This window comes from Melanostigma gelatinosum (genome assembly GCF_949748355.1).
Source record: "Melanostigma gelatinosum genome assembly, chromosome: 2".
Lineage (NCBI taxonomy): Eukaryota > Metazoa > Chordata > Actinopteri > Perciformes > Zoarcidae > Melanostigma > Melanostigma gelatinosum.
In genome coordinates this window covers 15,141,150-15,163,430 of record NC_136635.1, presented here as the reverse complement: position 1 = coordinate 15,163,430, position 22,281 = coordinate 15,141,150, and the positions used below count along the sequence as shown (strand labels likewise).

At 43.1% G+C, this 22,281-nt stretch overlaps 1 protein-coding gene across 2 annotated transcripts in view; it reads right to left on the bottom strand.

The window, feature by feature from the left end:
* sbf2 (SET binding factor 2) overlaps positions 1 to 22,281 on the bottom strand; it is a 76,875-nt gene that overhangs the window by 17,005 nt on the left and 37,589 nt on the right. For both annotated transcript variants that reach the window (XM_079288145.1, XM_079288146.1), the window contains exons 7-21: positions 19,976 to 20,108; positions 18,823 to 18,931; positions 18,343 to 18,456; positions 17,877 to 17,954; positions 17,540 to 17,653; positions 16,611 to 16,739; positions 16,256 to 16,354; positions 15,897 to 16,101; positions 15,602 to 15,711; positions 14,766 to 14,915; positions 10,283 to 10,351; positions 2,618 to 2,788; positions 1,895 to 2,172; positions 893 to 1,065; positions 543 to 616 (exon numbers count right to left, since the gene is read on the bottom strand). In XM_079288145.1, the coding sequence (XP_079144271.1) occupies positions 543 to 616; positions 893 to 1,065; positions 1,895 to 2,172; positions 2,618 to 2,788; positions 10,283 to 10,351; positions 14,766 to 14,915; positions 15,602 to 15,711; positions 15,897 to 16,101; positions 16,256 to 16,354; positions 16,611 to 16,739; positions 17,540 to 17,653; positions 17,877 to 17,954; positions 18,343 to 18,456; positions 18,823 to 18,931; positions 19,976 to 20,108 (2,006 nt within the window). The remainder of the gene's footprint in view (positions 1 to 542; positions 617 to 892; positions 1,066 to 1,894; positions 2,173 to 2,617; positions 2,789 to 10,282; positions 10,352 to 14,765; positions 14,916 to 15,601; positions 15,712 to 15,896; positions 16,102 to 16,255; positions 16,355 to 16,610; positions 16,740 to 17,539; positions 17,654 to 17,876; positions 17,955 to 18,342; positions 18,457 to 18,822; positions 18,932 to 19,975; positions 20,109 to 22,281) is intronic.

Below are 22,281 nucleotides of genomic sequence, written 5' to 3'. Positions count from 1 at the left end.
TTCTGTAGTTTGACCACAAGTGTGCAGTGTAGAGTGGAGTACAATATGCTCTGAACAGAGACATCTTCACTCCATCTGTACACAGACCAAACTTGCGTGAGAGACTGTTTGCTTGTGCATACATCATACGACATTGCCTGGAAATGTTGTTATCATCAGACATGTGTTCTGTTAAAAAATGACCAAGATATTTTACTTCACTACAGACACCAAGATTATTGTCAGACAATATGTTTGTATGTACACTAGAGTTGTTCTGAAGCAGATACCAGTATCGGAAATGCCTCCGACACAGCTTAAACTGCAGCATCAGGTATCGGGTATTGTTTTCACAGCAATATGAAACAGACATTAGAGAGGGAATTATGTCTTGTTTCTGTTTTTTGACACACTGGTATTAGATCAGTACTTGGTACTGGCCAATGCGCAAGTTCAGGGTATTGGAATCAGTATTGGGAAGGAAAAAATGATATTGAATTATCTCCAGTATACACTGTACATACAACTGAAGTCCCAGCAGCCAAGAATAGAGCAACACTCGCCTTCTGAATGGGAGGTAACCTCCTGCTCTCTCTGTGAACTGCCTCCAGAGCCTCCATCTGCATAGCGACGATGCCTGTGGGTCACAAGTTGGGGTCAGCTACCACATGTACAAGTGCTTGCACACACAGAGCTGGTTACAGAGAAACACATGTATGTCCACACGCTCTTACAACCAGAGTGTGTATTTACAAATTGTAAGACCATTTAACGTGTCAGGAGTTAATCAGCTCAGAGGCCTCTGTTTGCCGTTGGTCTAAGCTGAGAATACGCACGTACAAGAGTTACTCCGCGTAAAGCTGCAGGAATTAGGAGAGCGGCAGGATGCGAGTGAAGACTGTGGGCGCTGTACCTGGGATCATGCTGTGCAGGCTCTTGATGTGTTCCTGGGTTACTCCGCTCTCTGTGCACACCTTGTCGATGAAGCGGGCAATGAACCGGACCACTGAGTTGGCCACATCGCTGTTCTCAGAGTCCTCAAACCCGCTTTCCGTGTCAAAGCTTTCTGCAACGCTACCGGCAATGCTGTAAAAAAGAAAAAAAAAAAAAAAACACACATGACGACACATTTTAAATGAACCGAGCAGAATGTTTCACACGACAAGGTGATGCAATCCTCCCTTTGGATTCATAGTTATTTATGAGATCCAAATGTCCTCTGTGAGAAACAAACAAGTCTGGGGCAAAAAGGAGAGAAACTTTCCACACAAACAATCCTTGGCTGCAGCGTTGCATTCTTCTTATTAGAAATAGAAAAACACAAAATAAAATTGCAACATTGTGTTCATAACAAATGTTTAATGAAGCTCAAATGCTGTACATAACACAAAATGAAATGGGGAATCTTCACCAGATTTATTTCACTCCACACTTACTGCAGAACACCGGAAATCCCTTCCCACTGCTATTTTGTATGGCGAGTACAGTGTGGGCCCCATTGAAGACGCCCCGAGGCTTTAAACTTCCCAACAGAAGTAAACGAGCCTCACTCTGTTTTGTGCGGGAGCGATGTAAGCCCACGGGATGGATGTGGGCCGGAAACAGGAGAGGTACTGTGTTCCATTTGGCGAAATAGGAAGCTATCATGTAGACTGTGGCTTACGCCACATCCGCCCACATACCAATCATCACCTTATGAAAAGAGGAACACATACTCCCAAATCATGAAACCCTACCTCGGTGGTTTCCTCCAGATAAGACTGATCGTTCTACCTTACAAATACTCAACAAGCCAAAAATATGTTCTAGTCCAGTCTGTGTTTGATCTCAGTGGACAGTAGCGACACGTGAAAGAAAATCAAACAACAGCCGATTCCATTCTTTCTCTACTCAGATAGCGAACCGTCGTGCTGACCTGTTTGTGACGATGCTGTTGCTGCCGCTCTCCCAGTCTGCGACGGGGGCGTTACGGAGCAGCTTGATCTTCTTGCTGGTGTCCAAAGGGACGAGCAGGTAAACCATGAGGCTGGCGTAGTGGATGGCCTGGCTGAACACGGTGCTCTCCTCGTTCTTCACCAACTCATGCTGCTTGTCCTTGCTCAGGCCGGGCCATGAACGCAGCTGCATTGCTGCCAAGGCCATTGCTGTGTGCTCCTCATCGCTGCCCGCTGCAGGCTCGGGGGGGCCCGCATCCTGGAGAGGGTTAGAGCAGACGGTTTGAGTTTGACACTTATTTAAGGTTTGACCCCTCAAAACGCAATAAAGGCTGATGAGTGTCGACCTGCAGAGTTGCAAACAGCTCAACCAGAGGATGATTTTCCCCTTTAATTTTTTTAACTTGAATATTTTGGAAGATTATTCCATATTTCACAATTACGAGGAATATTAACCAACATCCATCTATTTAAGACCATGTTTATGTCTTTAAATTTCATGTTTTGTTCAACTAACAATCCAAAACCCAAAGAGATTTAGTTCATTATGACAAAGTACAGAAGCAATTAAAAAGCTGGAAATAGGACATTTTCTGTTGTTAAATCTTTTCATCGCTAATGAGGGTTAAAATAGTGGGTTTAAACAGACTTCACATGAATTCTCACACAATATCTACTCATATTGGTCACATTTCCCGTCGTACCTTTAGACTGGCAGTGATGCAGTCTTTTCCCTCTGGGGTGTTAAGATAAAGAGCTCGGATCTGACTCTGGACCTCACTGTAGAAGGTGGCCTCCCAGAACTGCTGGTTGGTCCAGATGGGATGGTCCTGAATGCAGGTGTAGGCAAACTGGCTCACCCCAGCAGCCAATTTCTGCGAGACAAAACATAGTTCATTATGCCTTTGAGTAGAGGTCTGCGTTGCAGGACATCAAACCTCCGCACGCTTGTTCGGGTGTGCCAACCTGGATTAAAATGCGCAACCTCGTCAATCCCAGTCAGAACAAACGCATGCAACACAGACGAACTTTACAGAACCACAGAACTTTGTTTTAAATTAAAGTGTACCAAAAGTGTATGTTCAGGGGTTAATCCTTTCACCGTCCGATCATAATCGTATCTCTTATATTCAATGTATTTCTACTGATAGCTGCTCCTGTCTAAAGTCAATACATCCTCTGCCTGCAATATTTGTGTTCAGTCCTGGGTTACCCACGGGATCGTATGCGTTGCAGCCCTCGCTCTACTTGTGGGCAGTCAGACTTAGTGCAAGTTTATTTCTCATTGGGTATTTGCATCAAGAAGGAATTTGGGCTGCAGTGAGTGCCTCTTGAAAAGCAGTTTGCCAAAATGTTGTGGAAAAAAACAAAGAAAGTCAGCCGTGGGCTTTAAAGTGAAATCAATCATTCCTTCTGAGTCGTAACTTTTTAACAGATAACAACCCTAATGGAGCAACGGACCACCCCGCTTTCCTTCTGTGTCTGGATCTATTTGGAAGCAGTGCTGTTGTTTTTCATTAGTGCGGGCTGAAGAGTAAAGCACCTGCAGCTAGAGAGAACATACAGTGCTCAGTGCCAGTAATGCTGGCCAATACTGTAAACTACAGTCAAGCATGACATTTGATCTCTGTTTTTAACCCATCCTAAGCATTTTTAGGATCAGTGAGCTGCTGTTAAGGGAGGCGGGAGCACCTTGGTGTTCAGCACAAGGTGCCACAAACCAACATTCACCAACTGTCCAGCTATTTGATGATCTTCTGATTTCTCTCCCCAGAGCCTGACACAAAACAGTGGTTTCCACTATCACTCCACAGTTTGCCTTTGAAGGATGAGAACTAGAGGGGGTCACTGTACTTACAACAGACAGAATCAAAACAGCTCTATTCCCAGTGTGATGGGCCGGAGGCCAAGAGGAGAGCTGGGAGGACAGGCGGTACAAAAGAGAGCTCATGCCCACACAGCAGATAACCTGCAGGGAGAGTGTGGGAGTCAACCTTTCTTCATTATGATTCAGACATATTTAGCTTTTCACATTTTCAACAGAATTGATCATAAAAACGTAAGTAATGGAGGAAAAAAGTAGGGAAACGTATTAAAAAAGTATTAATACTGAAGCAGGCAGATTACAAAAATGAAGCCACTTCTTTTGGGAAATGTTACACTGCTGAGGTCAGCAACGTTTTTAAGGTGTAAAGAAAGAGACTAGGATATCCAGCTGACTACTGACAGAGGGCAACAAGAAAAAGGAAACACAAAAGCTGGTCCTTTTATTAAAATGTACCCACCCAGAATTAATCTGATAAATCCCTCAAAACATGGCAAGTCTGATTCATCAGGCTAAAAACAAAAGCCTATTACATTTAAATTTTGACAACCTAAACCTGATCGATTTGAGGTCGATATCAAAACCATTGTTTGAGAACTATGACAAGACTATGGCACTTTCAAACCCATAGTTCAGAGACCATAGTGGTGTGCCAGAGCGCAGCATAAGGATGGGAGTTTGTTTGGATGAACTGTTTTCTCTCCAGAAATAGAGATGATTACACTTTTGCTATCATCAGAGGAACCAAGCATACCTTCACCAATTGAGTACGGGAATTAGGCCAGAGAGACGCTGGATAACAAATCTGCTGTGGCTAGAAATGTTTTGAGGAGAGGCTACAATGTGACCAAGTCTGGGACCGGACTGTGGAACACACGGGGCCTTGGCTGACTGCAGAGCTCCGATTTTAAGAATGGACCTGAATGAAACAAGGCTGTAAATAAACGGTGACAATTACAATAAGAAGTTGTTGAAGTCCTTTGAGTAGTATGGTAATGCATTTCTGTAGTGGGGGTGTGTTACGTGTCTTGCAGCAGATGTGTGTGTGTGTGTGTGGGGGGCGGGGGGGTTCTGTGCGTAATTTGTCTATGCTGTCTATACTCAGCCTGGCTGTTCTTTTTTAACTTGTCAGATATGTGCAGGTCATTTTGACCGAGGTCATCTCTTCCCAATATGATGATACACAGAGCTTAAAGAGACGTCCACAAGACAGATGGACAAGGAGGAGGACAGGGAAGAAGAGACAGGAAAGGGAGGAGCAAAGGAAGGTGAGAAGTGAAGATGAAGGGGAAGGAGGGAGTGCAGCTCTATCTGACCCATCTGGCCGTGTGACTGGTTCAGAGAAGGAATGCAGGGCTGAGGGAGAATGGGTGAAAAACAAGCAGGAAAAGCACAAGGGGAGACAGAAAGGAGAAAATGCTGTGTACAGGTCAAAGGAATGAGGATTTGGGATCTTGTTTTGAACTCTGGGACATGATACCGAGGTTGACAGTGTGATTGACTGCGGTCTCCAAACATCTGCTGGACAGCCATACAGCATCACACGGTGCCTCACAGAGACTGAGAGACGGTGCATGTCACAGATTGTTGACTGTTGAGTCTGACATGTCACCATCCTTGGGGGGGCTGCAACATTATGTACGAGTGACTTCGAAAAATGCACAGCAGTCCTGAATTTTAGATCCAAAACTGTCGTTATTTCTGAACAAGTCCTCCGTGGTAACGCATGCCTGACCTGTACACAATCCATCTCCTCGTTTTTGCAATTCTACATGAGTCAGTGTACTGTGAGGAAAACTACTCGCATCCTGAAACCATGAAAAACTCTCTTCAAACGATGTATTTACAGCCTGGCATCATGTAAAACAAACAGAGAAAAAACTTGTTGAAAGTCAGACCAATAAACAAGTCCATCATTGCGAGTATGTACGAGTAACATAAATGTTCCAAAACAAAGTAAACAGAGACACGGTAAGTCAAGAGCCGGACATTTCTGAGATATAAAAAGGGTCACGCAGAACGTCATTTTCCTCGCGAGGACATTGGTACCCCCCATGAATAAACTGTGGCTGAAAGAATGCCAACAGTCAAGCGTTCTTGGCATGGAAGTTATCCAGAACGGTGTTTGGGTTTTTCACATGCTGCTGTATCCAATCTGTGTTGTGCCCGGAAAGAGGCATTTACTCTGGTGACACATTAGAATGGAACAAGACATGTTGGACCGCAAAGGGCAGAATAACAACAGACCCAGACGTCAATGACACCAGTTCATCTCCTGATAAACCCACTCCTCGCTAGACAATGAATGCCGGAGGAACCGTCCACACAGATTAGAACAAAATGTAAAACTCAACTCTAACAAAGGGCCACTGTACAAAGGTTGTGTACCATTTAGATCCACTTTACCTACACAGACCAAATGACACCATCCGTGCATGATCTAGGCCAAAAGAGATTTTTCAGATCAGTTCCCCCTTCTGTCTATCTGAAACATTAACAAGCATCTATTAAATACTGTTCCATAAGTGCTTCAGATTGGGCAAAACATCCAAGACGGGTCAAGCAGAGGGAAAACCAAAGAAATGGGAAAGTAAAACAAATAAAACATAACATGTTGGTCAATTTTTCATAAACTGTTCAGTGTCAACACATGGCCACAAATAAAACTAAACACCGTCTGTCTCCATTCAGCAGATTGTGGGAGCAGACGGTCGCAGTGCGAGGGGAGCTTCCCACGTCCCCCGACCTGGAGACTTTAGGACCGCGGGGCCAGCACCACTGTGAGTATGACCACAGTGTGAGCTTCCCAAAGTCTGGCCAAGAATACCAAACAGGGACTTGACCAATTCCTGACTCTTGAATCAACAGCCTTTAATATGTGGTGCCCGGGTATTTGGCATGCAATAGCGTAAAAAAAAAAAATGAACGAGAATTTCAAGTGGTCTGAGAGAAAACTAGACTTCTAAACCTCCTCTACTCTGTTAGGTTTTAGAAAACCTAGTGACGGGAGACTTTCTTATCGGCTGTTGTTCAAATGCAGATGTGCATGCACGTCCCTTTGGTGAAACCCTGATTCAACAGCAGAATATCCTGCACGAAAAGATGCTATTCCATCTTTGGAAAAAACTGCCTACTCTGCAAAGCAACCAGAAAAAGGACGACAGGCTTATCAAAAAAGAGTCTGACAATATCGAAGAAGCGTTTCAGAAAAAGAGAGAAAATGTTGCTCATAGTTCAGCCTTTTGCTCAGTAAGAAGAAGACTGTCGATGTTTTAGCTCACTAGGGGGCCTGGAACAGGCACGTGCACAGATAGACCCCTAGTGGTGCTCAAGCACCTGCCCTTTTGCCCTGGATGAGAAAAGTGCCCTTTCTGCTGGTGCCCAATTTTTTATAAATATAATAAAATAAAAATTACTTTTTCTGTCATCAATTCCCCCCAAATGTGTTTCGATATCTGACGGGGCATTTATTTGAGTTCTTGTGAGAATTTCGCCCCGACATGCACCGCGGCGCCCACAAGCGTCCCACGCGCCCCTCCCTCCTCCTCCTTCACTTACTGCCTACTGCGCGTGCAGTGCTGAGCGTCAGGCTAAACGGCTGAAGCCAACTTCTTCTCTGACCCGGAGCATCAGACAGACAGGTAATGACAGTGCAATACCCCGACGTTGTTTGGTGATAAATTAACAACAACAATTAGCGCCGCTGAAAACATTACGTCGCAACTGGTCCGACGTTTGCTAAAAAACAAACAAAAAAAACCCTCACGAAATCCATAATTTAAAAGCCTTGCCCAGTTGTTTACTGACGTTTGTCATGTTTAATGAAGAGAGAGGGGAGAGAGGCAGGCAGACATTAATTATTTTAATTATTAAAAAGAAAGGTAGGTCTTAAGTTGAGCTACATGACAGTCTGGTGAGGTATTGTGGTAGGCTATAGGCTATTATTAGTGTAATGCTGCTTATGCTTCAACTGTCAGAAAACAGTAAAAACATGGGTGTGTACTGTGTTGTCAGCTTTAGAGAGATATGTAATGTCTTGATTATTATGCACAACATTGATTTATGTCATTTAAAAAAAATTGCAGCATAATGCCAAGAAAAGAGAGACTACAAAACAGAAGGACAGGGAAAAGCAGCAAGCAGAGAAATCTGGAAGCTATAATGATGCTCCTCAATGAGATCTGCGAAAGACATCCACCTGACCTGGCCCTAGGGGATGCAAAAATGTACAAAAATGCGATTAACTTCGCATTCATTCTCTGCATGGAAATCACCACCCCAGCATTTGAAGTCACTGCTCTTGCATCAAATGCCATCAGCCCGTCTTTGTTTTGTCTTTGTTTTTGTCTGGCCTTGTTTTTGCCTATTATTCATTTATTTATTCAATTTGATAATTTGAGTTAGTATTGGTTGCGTTAACAAAAATAAATATATACGTTGAAAATATCCGACTGTGTTATTTATTTATTTATCATTATTTTAATTTCATGTATAATTTTGGCGATGGGTGCCCTTTTTTTTGCTTGAGCACCTGCCCCCCAAAATGTCTGTGCACGTGCCTGGCCTGGAATCACATGATGTCATCTCAAAGGGCTTCATGCGCTTTACGGGTAGATCTCAAAGATATACAACGTCGTCAGGATCACACAGGTATGATGTTTGAAATGAATGACTAGTAGTCGTGCAGGAAACACAGTTTTGATTTACAGCACAAACGTGCTGATTTGGAGAAAAAAGAAGCAGACATTCCTTCAAACAATAGAACAATGGCACTGCAGGACCAAAAAAACACCTCTAAAGTTGGGTTCTTGGGCAGTATTAGGATGTTTTCATATCTAAGACACAAACACAACAAAGTTTATAACAGTGAGAGGAAAAACAGCCTTTCCTGGTTGTCAACAGGCAACATTATCGATCTCTTTCGGGGTAAAAAAAGAAGAAAAGTTGTTCTGAAAGTTACAATGCCATGTTCAATTACTCTCACCTTTTTTTCAATGACTTTCGCGGTCTGGGCCGGTTAATAAGTTGCTGTATGATGTATTCCCCACTGTTGGTACAACACATAGCTACTGTAATGTACAAGCAGCGGTTCAGAGGTCGTCGTATCGGTTTCATGTTGGGATGGAGGAGGTTGTCTGGTGAGGGGCCTCTGAACGATGAGGTAGTTATGTACGCTGACGTGTCATAGTACATATTGTTATTTGCAAAATCAAGGCATCCCGTTCGTGTTACCAAACTTGCAAGGCTGCGTTTTGTAATACCCAAATAAGGATCATTTATGTCTTCACACCCATGATGACAGCTGCTGGGATGCGCCATCACCAAGCTTTGTTTTTCTGACATTTTCACTGCATGATCTTTGTGTCGACTAAACCAGAGATTACAGAATATTTTGGCAGATTCCCTCCTGACCTCACTTTACTTTTCACCCTCTGGGTGCGGCAGAGATCGAGTTTGTCACCAGTTCCAATCATCTGTAAACAACAAGGGAAAATCGGCTGCATTCTCAAATTATTCTTCCCTGTAATTATGAGTCAACAACAGACAAGAAAATCATTTATAATCTTCTTACTGAAATGGCTGGAAATCACTCCATTGCGTCAGAATCACGACCAACAATGAATGGATAGTCTTCTAAAACAGAAATTGCTTTGCAGTGGTAAAGTCTTGATTAAACAAGCATGCACTATGCTGAGAAACACATAATGACTCTTAAACACCGAAGGCCCTAAAGAGAAACAAGAAAAACAACACAGGGCTTATCTAGGAGAGTTGCATCAGCCTGTGGCATGTGAACTGGATGAGTAAGTGGTGGTAGAGAGCAGGTCAGGTCCCAGTTCGGCCCATCGGGGTACGGCACTGGTACCCACCGCGAAGCCAACGCGGACAGTTGTGTCGGCCCCCATAGCAACGGGCAAGCCGTGGGGACATAGCAGCGGTGAACAATGCAGCTTCCCTGTGTTGATTGTTTTGAAACCAAAGGCCATGGCCCGTCCTCTACATTGTTTGGTTCTGTGCATGTCCATGCAAAAGGTAAAAGGGTGACAATGCTGTCCTTCCTCTATTCCCTTGCCCTCAACCTCCTCTACAGTGCAGTGTTCATCAGAGCCCGACTGGTACTGGACCTCTTCTTGGGCGACACCCATATTGATTGATGATTTTTTTTAATGCAAACACATAACACACAAGTACAATTTAGGATCCCTTAAATTATATTTTTTGAAAGAATTGGGAAAAAGATAAACTATGTTGTTGTGAATCTTGTGTTTACAAACTGCAGCAAATTAATTCTACTGAATCTGCCTTTAAAGCGTGATGTTACTTTTTTCAAAAATTCCATTCACCTTACATTTTTTGGAGTGGTGAACGTAATTTCAGCAGCTGAAACTGTGTGCATGTGTGCAAATGAGACATATTTATAAGGTGTATGCACTTCCACACTGCACGACCGGGCAGCGGTCTGTATGCATAACGACGACAATATGAGAAACAGAAGCAGTGAATTGAACTCGCATACATCCTAGTTTTTCATTCATTTCCTTACCCTGTAGAAGGCTGTTGACAGGGGCAGCAGCACAGCAGCCACGGTGTACTCCTCCGAGCTGGAGCAGTCCTGTGGGTCAAACGACAAGAGGAGAAGTGAGAGCAGCGCACAGCAGGAGACGCTCTGCAAACTCCTTTTTTCACTGTAGCCCCAAAACAAGAAGCACAGGTTTCCAACAGAGAGGTCACACACTCCCGAGGCCCGAGGGGAAATCATTTTGGTAACCTAAAAAATAACCACTTTGTTACTGCAACACTGTATCTATGTCGAAATGGTTTATGTATTTCTAAGGTGGGGGGGGGGGGGGGGGGCAGACGCGCCATCTTCAGCAAACCTAACTTGCTGTTACATAAAGACACTCCTGCCCTGTTTAAATATCAGGGCAATGCTAACAAAAAATAATTACAAAGTCTGCCTAAAACTCCAACTGTGCTCTTCTCCAATATTTGGACATATGCTTTCAATAGCGTTATATAATCCCTGCTTTTACACAATTGTCAGAGCCTTCCAGCATTCAATTTATTGGTAATTTTATGTTTTACATTCTTGAACTAGATTGATTTACAAGTCTCATTGAGGTCGTTTTCTTTTTTGCCATAACATGCTGTGTCCATTTATCAAGAAGGCGTGACGAGCCAGAAAGCTACTTTAATTCTGTTTTGTTTCTTTTAAAATCAGGGAATAGTTGAAGATGTTCCCTCTTTGACATTTACAAACCGTGCCAAAGTGTCTACGTATAAGGGATTCTTACAGGTCAAAGGTGGCTTAGTAGTGCTTTTAAGAGAACAGTATGAAGATGAATAGTAAATGAAGAGGCTTAGCGCGATGGACTTAAGGGCCCAAACTAAACTTTTCTTGTAGAGATCGCAGAGAACGTTGAGAACAGGAAAATAAGAGAAAAGGACGCGAGTTGGATTTAAAAGTACATAATTCACAGGAAATTGGTACTTATCTCTGGTGAGCTTTGTTAGGATTTATTTGTTGAACTCTGTAAATGACAACAGCCAGAGGAAACTTGATTTAAGACCATGTGCAAACAGCACTGATTCTGACCTGGTGGCGCACCTCATAACCCTCAGTGGGACCTCACATATCCAATAAAATGTTTAACTAACACACACTTCTCTCTTTTTATGTCTTAATTTCATTCGAAACCTTCTAAAACTATGCAACATACTATCAGTCTTATCCAAGTAGTCATTTTGGCAGGAGAGATATGGAGAAGAATGCTGCACTTTGTGATAGCGGCCTTTGATGGGGGGCCTCTTGTTAACGCCATTCCTCCACTCCACACACACACACACACACACACACACACACACACACACACACACACACACACACACACACACACACACACACACACACACACACACACACACACACACACACACACACACACACACACACACACACACAAGAATGTAAAGAGGGGAGTAAATGCAAAACACAAGTTCCACAGCGACACATGAAAGCCTGGCCCCCCCGTCGACTAAGCAACATAGTTTCTGTTTTATTATTCTTGTCGCTTGTGTTTCTCTTCGCAGTTATTCGGGCTGCGGTGAAATGTTCCAGCTTGGAGCGGCACCAAAGCATTGTTTACCAGCATCCTTAACAACGCTGCAGGTCACAGGAGTTCATGGAGCCCAGTCAAAATAGAACAACAAGTGGAAACGCACAGGCAGAAAAGTGTGAATATTTAACCAACCAGTATTATTACCTACAACAACAAAAAAAAGAGTGAAGTTCAGCGACGCATGTCGCCGGTTCTTTGAAACAGAAACTTGTGACAACAGACATTGTTTTTAGCGCTGAAAAGGCCGCGGTCATGCTTCAGATGAAGACAAGCTTTGTCCAGAGGCTGCATCAACACGTCTCATATGAAGTACTTACCGGTACTACCAGGTTGACTTAAGCTACACTTACACCTTAAACCCTCCACCACAGAGAGAAGTGACAGCTCAAAAGAATTGGAGGTCCACTACTGTAGCTAAGCAAACAGATAAGCAGTGAAATCTACAGCAGGTCGGAGATAAGACTGAATGGAAAGTGAAACCTGACAAGTCAAGCCGAGCTGTTACTAGTCTATCAGCATTGCATGAGGAACCTGATAAAAGGTATTGTATTATACTATTTTGGACTCAATCATTGTCATAGAACTGAATAGAGCCACGAGGTTCAGGGTGGGGAAAATATGTTAAATGCTTTATTTGGGATTTGGAGAATGGAGGGAGAGGAGGGCATTGTGTGTCCCCACACTCCTGTTTGCGAGGACACCCTGCCGTCTTCTTTCCTCCTGGCGTTTACTGTAAGTCTCAACATTTTTTCCCTCATTCTTGAAGCTGCAGGAACTTTGATGACTAACATAGCTATTCTGTCTCAAGACACGTATACAGCGAGGAAAAACAAGAAGCACGAGCATGTGACAGAAACGCTGGCGGATGTGAACAAAAAGCAGCTTCCTCCGTTTCAGAGACGTTCGCACTTTCCAGGAAAGCAATGAAATAAACCGACACGTACCGCATTCTTTGATGAGATTGTGCTATCGACAAACAAAAATGTCTCAACTCAGAGAACTGCTGCTTGAATCACTAATAGGGAGATGATTAAGCCACATAGCTGACCTCTGTGTTGTCCAGACGAGCAACAAACAGCTATTTTATTCAACAGCAAAAGCATGAAATGTGACTGACGCATGTGTTTACCTGGTCATCCTGGTGGACGTCCTAGAGAAACAGTCATCAGAACATGGGAATGATACCCAGTTCAGATTCCCAGTGACCATGTTACGTAGAGCAGTCCATGAAGGCCAGGGAGGCAGACAGAGGCCATGTTCTCACAGCAAGGGACACATTTATGGTCTAAATAATGTAAAAATGTAAGTCATCTATTCACTGTTAAAGGAGATGTACAAAGTGGTTAAAGCGCAGTCGACAGCCTTCAGGGGGGAACGGACAGTAACAGACTAAGCTGGTCGGCGCTCCAGTTCATCAGCTCGCAGTTCCTCGATTCAGACACGTCAGTCAGACAAAGTGCCTCGTACTCTCCAACAACATCTGTGTGTAACGTGCGCTCTCGCACATCAGACGGTCAAGCTCATGCAGAAATCACGGGCTCCATGCCGTTGCGGCCGCTTCCCATGGACCCCCCGCCCTAACCCCTCCCACAGTTAACTGCCAGTCAGGGTGTGTTTTTGAGCATCGTGAGGCCCTCGGCCATGAGACAGCAGAGCGCAGAGGGCTCAGAATCCTATCTGACAGGAAATGGTTGGGATGCCAGGATACATCCACAGCAGGACTCATTCCCCCACATGGTTTGCGCAACGTTTACTTCTAGAAGCTGCAGCACTGACCAGTGCACACACACATACACACAAATAGATGTGCAATTAACTGAAAGACCCTAATGAGGGTTGTTACTGTGCGTGATTCATGACAGAGAAATGGCACAGATAAGGATTACAACGGATGTTTAAATGCGTCATTGTAAACTGTTTCTGAACACATCAACTCATTCCAGAGAAGCTATCAACATTTTTTTTATGTATTACAAAAAAACAAAGAAAGAATGAACAAATACTAACAAGGTACAGTAGCACCTCATCCTAATGTCCTCACCTTTGACCTATCGTACATTTGTCTTTTACATGCCGCTTCCTGTTGCTGTGCTCCCCTGCGAACACTGATTGCAACCAGACAACAAAGCCTGAGGTTAACAGTTAAACACTAAATGTGATTAGCCTCATAATGATGATGCCATCGAAAATCAATGTGTCACATCAACATGGACGCCAGAAATCCCAATGAGGCATCATGCTGTCATTTTACAAAGAGCAAGCAACATTTTTTACAAAATAGGTCACTTTGGCTTTTGTTAAGCACCGAAGGATCTTTTACACACACACACACACACACACACACACACACACACACACACACACACACACACACACACACACACACACACACACACACACACACACACACACACACACACACACACACACACACACACACACCGAGCTGAGACCAAGAAATGACAGTCAGGAACAAAATGCCTGGCTTCCATCTTGAAGTGGCGATGAAATGATGAAAGAAGCAGAAGAGGACGGACATGCCTGTTTTATACATGTGCACGTGTACTACGGTCACGCTTACACATTGCTTATGTTAAACTAGAACCAACTACAACTCATAACATATGGCATCTGCTGTAAATGTGTGGTACAGCCAGCACTAAAACATGAAACCAGACATGCATGTACCCCACTGTACCTTTGGCATCAGTTTTAGATATCAATTTGGTAGAAAATTGGGTTAAAAACAAAAAGTCTACAAATTATGTTAAATTAATCTTTCAACAATATTCATTGTATGTTTTGAAAAATATATATTTGATGTTCTATCGTTAAGAATAACACAATAAGCATATTGGACAAAATCAGTTCAGGTCATATTCTATGGCGTGTGTTGGCATGACTTACCTGGAGGGCACAGTTCATCATACGAATGATGTAATCAAACTGCTGGTGGTCCAGTATGGCACGGTTCTGCTGAACATGGAGACTCAGTTCCTCAGTCAGACACTGGCGTGCCGCCTTGCCTTTCAGTGCGCGCAGAGCAGCCGGCAGCGCCTATTGAGAGAAAGGTGGACAAAGAGGGTTTCATAAAAGGAAAAAATACCTCTAAATAAAGTGGCTTTTTGAGGAAGCAGGCCCTTGTTTTATGAAATACTGATTAAAGAAGATATATATATATATTCTTTTTTTTTTTTTTTTTTTTAACCCATTCACACTTTGTACCAACACAGTACTCACAGCTACTATGACCTGCTGTATGGTTAATGACCATTTGGCAGCGAAGGATTTACAGGCTCGTGGGGGGTTCAGAGGATACATGCTCTGCATTCTTACATTTGCACAGAAATGCAGGCCTGGATTGTATAACTCCTATATGAAGCCAGTGGGATCCATAAAGTAGCTGGCAAAAAACCCATTTCAAACACATTGGATGCATATTGGGTAGAATCACAAACATGGGGCCATAACGAAGGACATCTTTGTGTAGCGTAGATGCATTTAGAGGACAGGAACGGATTAACCTCCGTGTTAAAACAATAACGATTGCATCATGGAATGTGTTTGATTACAGGCCCTATCTATGTCTGTGTGGCAGCTGGAAGATATGAGGATGATGAAGGTGAGGAGAGACCTACAGCTCCTTAACGGTCTGCTGATTCGGTGTAACGCAAAGATGCCTTCAGTTAACGAGCTTGTTTAAGGGTTGATGAGCTGCCCTGATGAAGGACATTGTGCATCACCTTTTCAGTCTCCAGAGTCTTGTTGTCAAAGATGAAGGAAATGCAGCTCCGCACCACCTCCAGCCGGCGAGCGCTGTTAAACACGGAGCCACTCTTACCCATAATGGACACTAGAATACAGAAAGACAGAATCACAGCTGGTTAAAACTACAGCTGCTGCAAACATCAGAGCTTTTTCACAAGTCAAAGACATATTTTACAGATTCCCGTCATGTGAAAGCTGTGACCGTGAAAGAGATTAAACGCAACGATTGCAGGTATGTAAAGCAATACGGCAGTTGAAAGTAGACCATACCGACGGGTGGTCCGGCAGGTACGACACACTTCTTCTCAGATCGTGTGGAAGGAGGTGCGCTGCTGTGTTTTGCCACACCCTCCTGCAGCATCTTCTCCACCTGTTCGTCATCCAGCAGGGGGAAGGGTACCTGGTGCACCCGCAGGTGGGATCCCTCCGAAGGCCGAGGCACTTTCTGGAATGCCATGTGGGGGTTTGGGTTCTCCTATAGTACACATGCCAGTGAACCACTTGTATTAATAGGATACAGGATAATAGGATACAGCTGTATGTACAGTGAATATACAGCAAAACATCACAACACAAAACACAAATGCAACAAAGGAGATATAGCTGTAGTTATTTGCATGAAGTCTTACATTTCTGTACAGCTGCTCAGAGAATGTCCTGATGTGCTTCTGCAGCTTGGCAGTGCTGACCTCTTCTTCCTTAAAGCTGTCCGTGTCGAAGGCCACCAGCTAAAAAACAGTAATATTCACTATTAGAGGGGTGGATCATCAAGAAAAACAAATTAAAAAGTATCACAGTGCTCCTGCATCAAAACTAGGTCCCCATCATAACTGATAAGAGTATCGTCGATATGTCACCAGTCCACATTAAAAACTCTTTCATAGTCGCTTTAGTGTAAAAACGTTGTGTATGAACTTCTCCACTTACAGCTAAAAAAAGCAAAGGGAAAAGTTGAGCTTTAAGTGGAGCATCATGGTACAGTACCTCATCAAAGAGATCGCAGGCTCGGTAAGGCGGACCTCTCTCCGAGACAAAGCCAGCGAAGGCCATGCCATCCAAAACCTTGGTCAGAAAATCATTCTCAATGAGGCCTCGCTGGCCCAGGAAGGCAGTCTGGATAATGTCAGAATTAGATCAGTTACAATCCCACACAGATGGGAGCAATGCAATCTTGTTCATATGGATTTGCTGCAGACTGAAAAGCAAGCATAGTAATCACGGCCTTTTTTTAGAATACGATTACAAAATGTTCAAAAGACTGTTGTTAGAATCATGGGTAAGTTCTTCAGCATGCACAAAAAGGGAAATAAATCTAGTTATAAATCACTACATGCAAATCAATTTCATTTACGCATAATTATTTGTGCTTGCGGGAAGAAGAGATAAAACACAGTTCACTCAAGCCTTCCCCCACTGAGCGGTTCCAGGCGAATAAGCTGAGCGTTTGTTTATAATGCGATCCATGTGGGGTACTTTGAGGATGATGTGCTGAGGGGTTACCACGGAGACATCACAGACACGAACAAACAAAAAACCCCGGCACAAAACAAAAATGCAAACCTAATGCGTTTCATATGGCTCATTGCCGGGCTTTGCCCAAGGTTACGGGACTGTGTCCGAAGCTTGCATAAACAAAAGGATAGCATCGCGGAAGAGTCATGGAGCCTCAGCAGCACAAAACAACATGCGCACTCACACACACTTTATACACCGCTGACAGGTTAATCTGTCAAGTCTTTACACGTAATTCCACCCGCACTGCTGGACTCGGACGGAAAAAAGAACAATGTGTTTGCTGCTGCAGAGCATTTGCTAAATGAGTTTAATCTAAGGTTACATATTGGAAAACTAGTCGTTTTTTGTGCAAAATGTTAATTTCAGCACTGGGAATTCCATTATGTTGTCATCTTCACCTTGTGAAAGTGAATCACGGGTTCAGAATGGATGCGGATGAGCTGCAGGCAGGACCTGTAGCCCTGGAAGAGTTGTGCAAACAACCTGAGAAAGACGGCCCTCACCTCCTTATCCTGGAACACAGAAACACGACTCATCACACAACTATGCCACTAATGCAGCCTGATAAATTCATTACGCAACAGACATGCCATTTTATCTTGAGGGTAATGGGTTACCGTCAGTGAGTGCCCCTCGCTCAAACGGTAACCTTTTGGCGATAAGAGACGTTTCTTTTTCTTTTTACCCGGAGAATCGCAAATGAAAGGAGGACATGTGACAGTGATGCTGACTTACCAACAACTTGAGGTTGGAGGGAGCAGTGCGTGGCGGAGGGAATGCATTGTCTGCTATCTCCAGATCAGGGTGCAAAACCTACACAGAATAAACGTTTCTCCAGATTATTTACTTGCCTTCATTTCAACAATAAACATAAACGACGGTGCACAATGAGTAACCGGATAACAGAAAAAGTCACACGATTTAAATAAAAAAGGGAAATAAGAAAATTAATTATATTAGCAGTCACTGAGCAGGTCTGAGTACAACAATCAAAGAACTACTTTGTGTGTATTTAAGTGTTTGTCTGTGTTAAAGACAGATATGTATACAGATGCCAAACAAGGACAAACTTTGATATGTGTACTTGGTGTTGACAGTTGAATGCTTTCATGAATGAATGTCTTTTTGCTTTCTCAAATGTCATCATATTCTGCTCATTTAAATAATAGGGCTGCACCTGTATGCGTATGTTTGTGCTTACCAGGGACAGGGAAGTCTGTGTTTGGTGTAACAGAGGTTCAGGGAGCTGGGACAAGTGAATGCACTCAGGAATCTTTATTGTGCCTCCATCCAGGTCAGCAATAATAACGTCCAACTGGTTGTACACACATAAAACACAGACAGGTCAGGTGGTTTGATTGCAGCTGGAGGGAGTGCTGTGAGCAACGACACGTACGCCTGACGAGAATTAGCCGAAACCAGTTAAATAAACATCTTGCAGAAGGGCAGATTTCCCAATCTTCTTGTGTAAAAACTTCCCGAAACCAAAGGTAGTTTGTTTTTTGTTTTGTTTAAAACTCCCCCGGTCAGTTGAAAGTCCAAAACTATCACAATTCATCCTGACGTTTAGGATATAAAAACAAACTCCAATATTTGTTCACGATTCACAATTTAGGATCTTCAAGTTCTGCGAATAAGTACGATAAATTGCTGGATGCCTGTGTGACACATCTTCACTCACCAGATCCTGGATTTCAGTCTGAAACATGGAGTGAACTCCAATGATGAAGGGAGTGGGCGAGCTCAACACCTCCAGCAGCCGTGAAGGCAGAATGGGGATGTATGGGTAACTGAACACAGGAAAGGACATAACAGTGAATACACAGTATCTACAATGATACGAGGAAGACAGATGGGGAAGAACTGAGAGCTTAAAATATACTCCGATCCCCGGCTCAGGCATGTCGATGTGTCCTTGCGCAAGACACTAAACCCCAGAATTGCTCCTGTAGATGTGCCAACGGTGTAGAATTGTGATAGAATCTGAATTGTAAGTCGCGTTGGATAACAGCGTCTGCTAAATGACTGTAATGTAATACTTCCCTGTGTTTGAGTGTACGTTATTATGAAAGTGACAATCAAGTCGCGACCCACATTGAAAGATGAAGACGGCAGTACAACCAAAATGCACAACATGGACAAGAATGAACCAGAATCTAAATCAGCAAAAGAATGAAGTATAAATACATTTTATGTGAACATATGTGACTGGTAACCGTCTCTGACACACACCGTCCTGAACTTTCTATCTCTCTCTGGCTGTCCCTTTACAACAGTGTCAGGACAAAATGTCTGCTCTAAAAACGGCTTATTGTCTTACTGCATGTGTGATACGTTTCGTCTGCCGCTGTTTATTCATAACGTTTCGTTGCGTTTGTTACGTCTCACTTGATGAATCAATGGACACGGAATTAAAGCAGCAACGTTTGTGGTTTGAATTTGTAAAAATGAAGCACAGGGGAGAAACATGACTTCTGCTAAAAACCTCCCTCTGAGATTAAAAAATGTGTTTCACAAGATAAATAGTGTTGCATGAATTTCTTTCTAAAGAGGGAGGGAAGTTCATCACTGCATGAGTAAAAGCCACTTCCAGTAGGAGTGAATTGTGAAAAGTGAGAGGGAAAGTTCTGTTGAATTTACTAGATATACATGGTCAAATTTTGTGATCTTAAAGAGTAATCTTATCCAGATATAGTTGTTTCTAGAAGTCAACACAATAATGAACAAAGTTAATCATCTGTTAAATCACAAGCCAAGTCATGACAACAGTCGAGATGTTCGTGGAAAGTCACATGAGAATCTGTCCTGCCGCTGGGGTCGAACGCATGCTTTACCTGTATTTGAGGGGAAACATGAGAGCTTCCAGTGCGCGACACGCCTCTTCCAGCCTCTGGTAACTGGTGGAGTGAAACAAAACCTTGTGTTCTGTCAGAACCGCACAAAACAAGCTGAGAACATTTTGGATTCCTGAAACAAAAAAAGCAAGAGGGAACAAAATGAAGGAGGCATTGGTTGGTATGAGACTGCCACATTGTTGCCGATCATTCATCAAACACCCGTGGCTATTTGTGGTGGATTTCCAACTTCAAACGCAGACTATGTATATAACAGCTTCGAGACTGATTACTCGAACAATATTCTGTGGAATGTTTCTTGTGATATTGGCAGAGTAACCACATCAATCTTAATACCATATCGACGGTTGTAGTGCTACTTACACATGGGGTGGTATCGTTTGTGTACCAATCTCATTTTGAAAATAAATCAGTGCCGGAGAAGGTGCTGCATGACCCCACATTGGATGGAGTTGATTCAAATCAGATTTTAATTGTCAAATGTAAGTGCAATGTTTGAAACTGCTGAGCAGAGAAAAAGCCTGAGCCTACAACGCTCCCTTTATTTCAGAATAGAGCTTTCACTTTCCTCTGCACAGGCTACTTACTGCAGCCCCGTTGACTCATTTCATAAACTGTCTGCTGTATGAAAACGATGCGTCTGTCGTGTGTCTTTGACTTTGGTAGGTGAGCACTGTACTTCCTTTGTGTTCACCAAGCCTCAAGGCAAACACATGAATAAATTCCTACTAGATTACTTTTGCTCCTACGACACTGTTCAGATTTCTTAATTTGCATTAAACCGTTTGTGTATTTCTTCACCAATCACAACGAGTCACTGCTCTGCAGAATCTTTACATAATCTGCTTTATTAAAGAAACCTGCTCGCTCATGATGGCAAAAACGATACGTTTAAGACTAAATGGGTCAGTTTCTGTTAACCACTGAATATAAAACCTAAAGGAAAACTCCTCTCCGAAAACAAAGGAAATTACACTCTCATACAGTATAAATAATATTTCAAATACCGACGTCACAACCAGGAAGAATTCTAAGTTTACAGTTCCTGTTATTGTTTCCCATCAAGCAACTAACGGACCAATTCATCAAACACTGGAGTGATAAAGGGAACACTGGCAGACATATCAGTGCCACTGGGGGCGCTGGGTCTGGATGTTTGCCTGTCTGAGTGAAGCACTTCAGCGATAAACAGGAAGTAGAACACAAGCTTCAACATAATATGAGATTTTAAGGTGAACAGACTTGTCAAACCCAATGAGTCGTTTCATTATTTATAGACTTTTGTAAGTTCAAATGATGTAAAATGCTCGGTAAGAGTGTGCCTCGCTCATTTCACTATTGAGGCTCCGGTTTCATAATCACACCTCAGCTTCAGGTGTTTACTTATCTTATGGAAACAGCAACGCACTTCCGAGCCCGAAATAAAAAGTGACAGCAACATCCCAGGACAACAGGAGAGACAAAGGCAACAAACAACAACAGGGCTGCTGATGGCCGGCTTTATCTCGTCCCGGGGGGCTGCACTTCCTGTGCAGTGCGACATGTTTAACACACATTCCTCTCTGGTGACTCGGGTGATCAGTGCACACAGAATGATGTGCCGACCTGCACAGCTACTCGCCAATCCTTATATGGACATGATGACCTAATGAGTGGGAATGATACACTTGTTGTCACGTAGCTGATCAGCTGACTTTTTATTTTTTTATTTATTTTTTTTTTAAAAGGTGGGAGAGATGATTAACTGCGAACGTCTGTCAGTCACTTTCACTCAGTAAGTCATGACGGCTTGACTCTCAAGCTTCATACATACATTTGTCTTGCTACAAAGTCCAAAACAAATATTGTATACTATATTAAAGTGAGAAGAGCCAGGAGACGGTCAGCATAGCTCAACATAGGAACAGGGGGAAACAGCTAGTCTGGCTCGGTCCAAAGGTGTAAAAGAAAGACATCTGTCGACTATCTATTAAAAGGTTGTATCTTGTTTGTTTGATCTGTAAACACGTGTAAAAAGAATAATTCGTGTTTTTTAAGTTGGTGATTTTCCACTGCAGTATTTAAACAACGTCACATATCAAACAATGAGCAACACACATGAATTATGGCCTCGTAGCCGCTTCGAGGACCAACAGCGCTGCATAATGTACTGAACTGATTAATGGAAACAGGCTTATGAGGACTGACAGACCATGGCCAGGTTTTGAGTCAAGATTGCTTTGTTTTTTGTATCCAGATTAGCTACAAATGCATGACTTCCACATAACTCTGATCACATGGCGTGC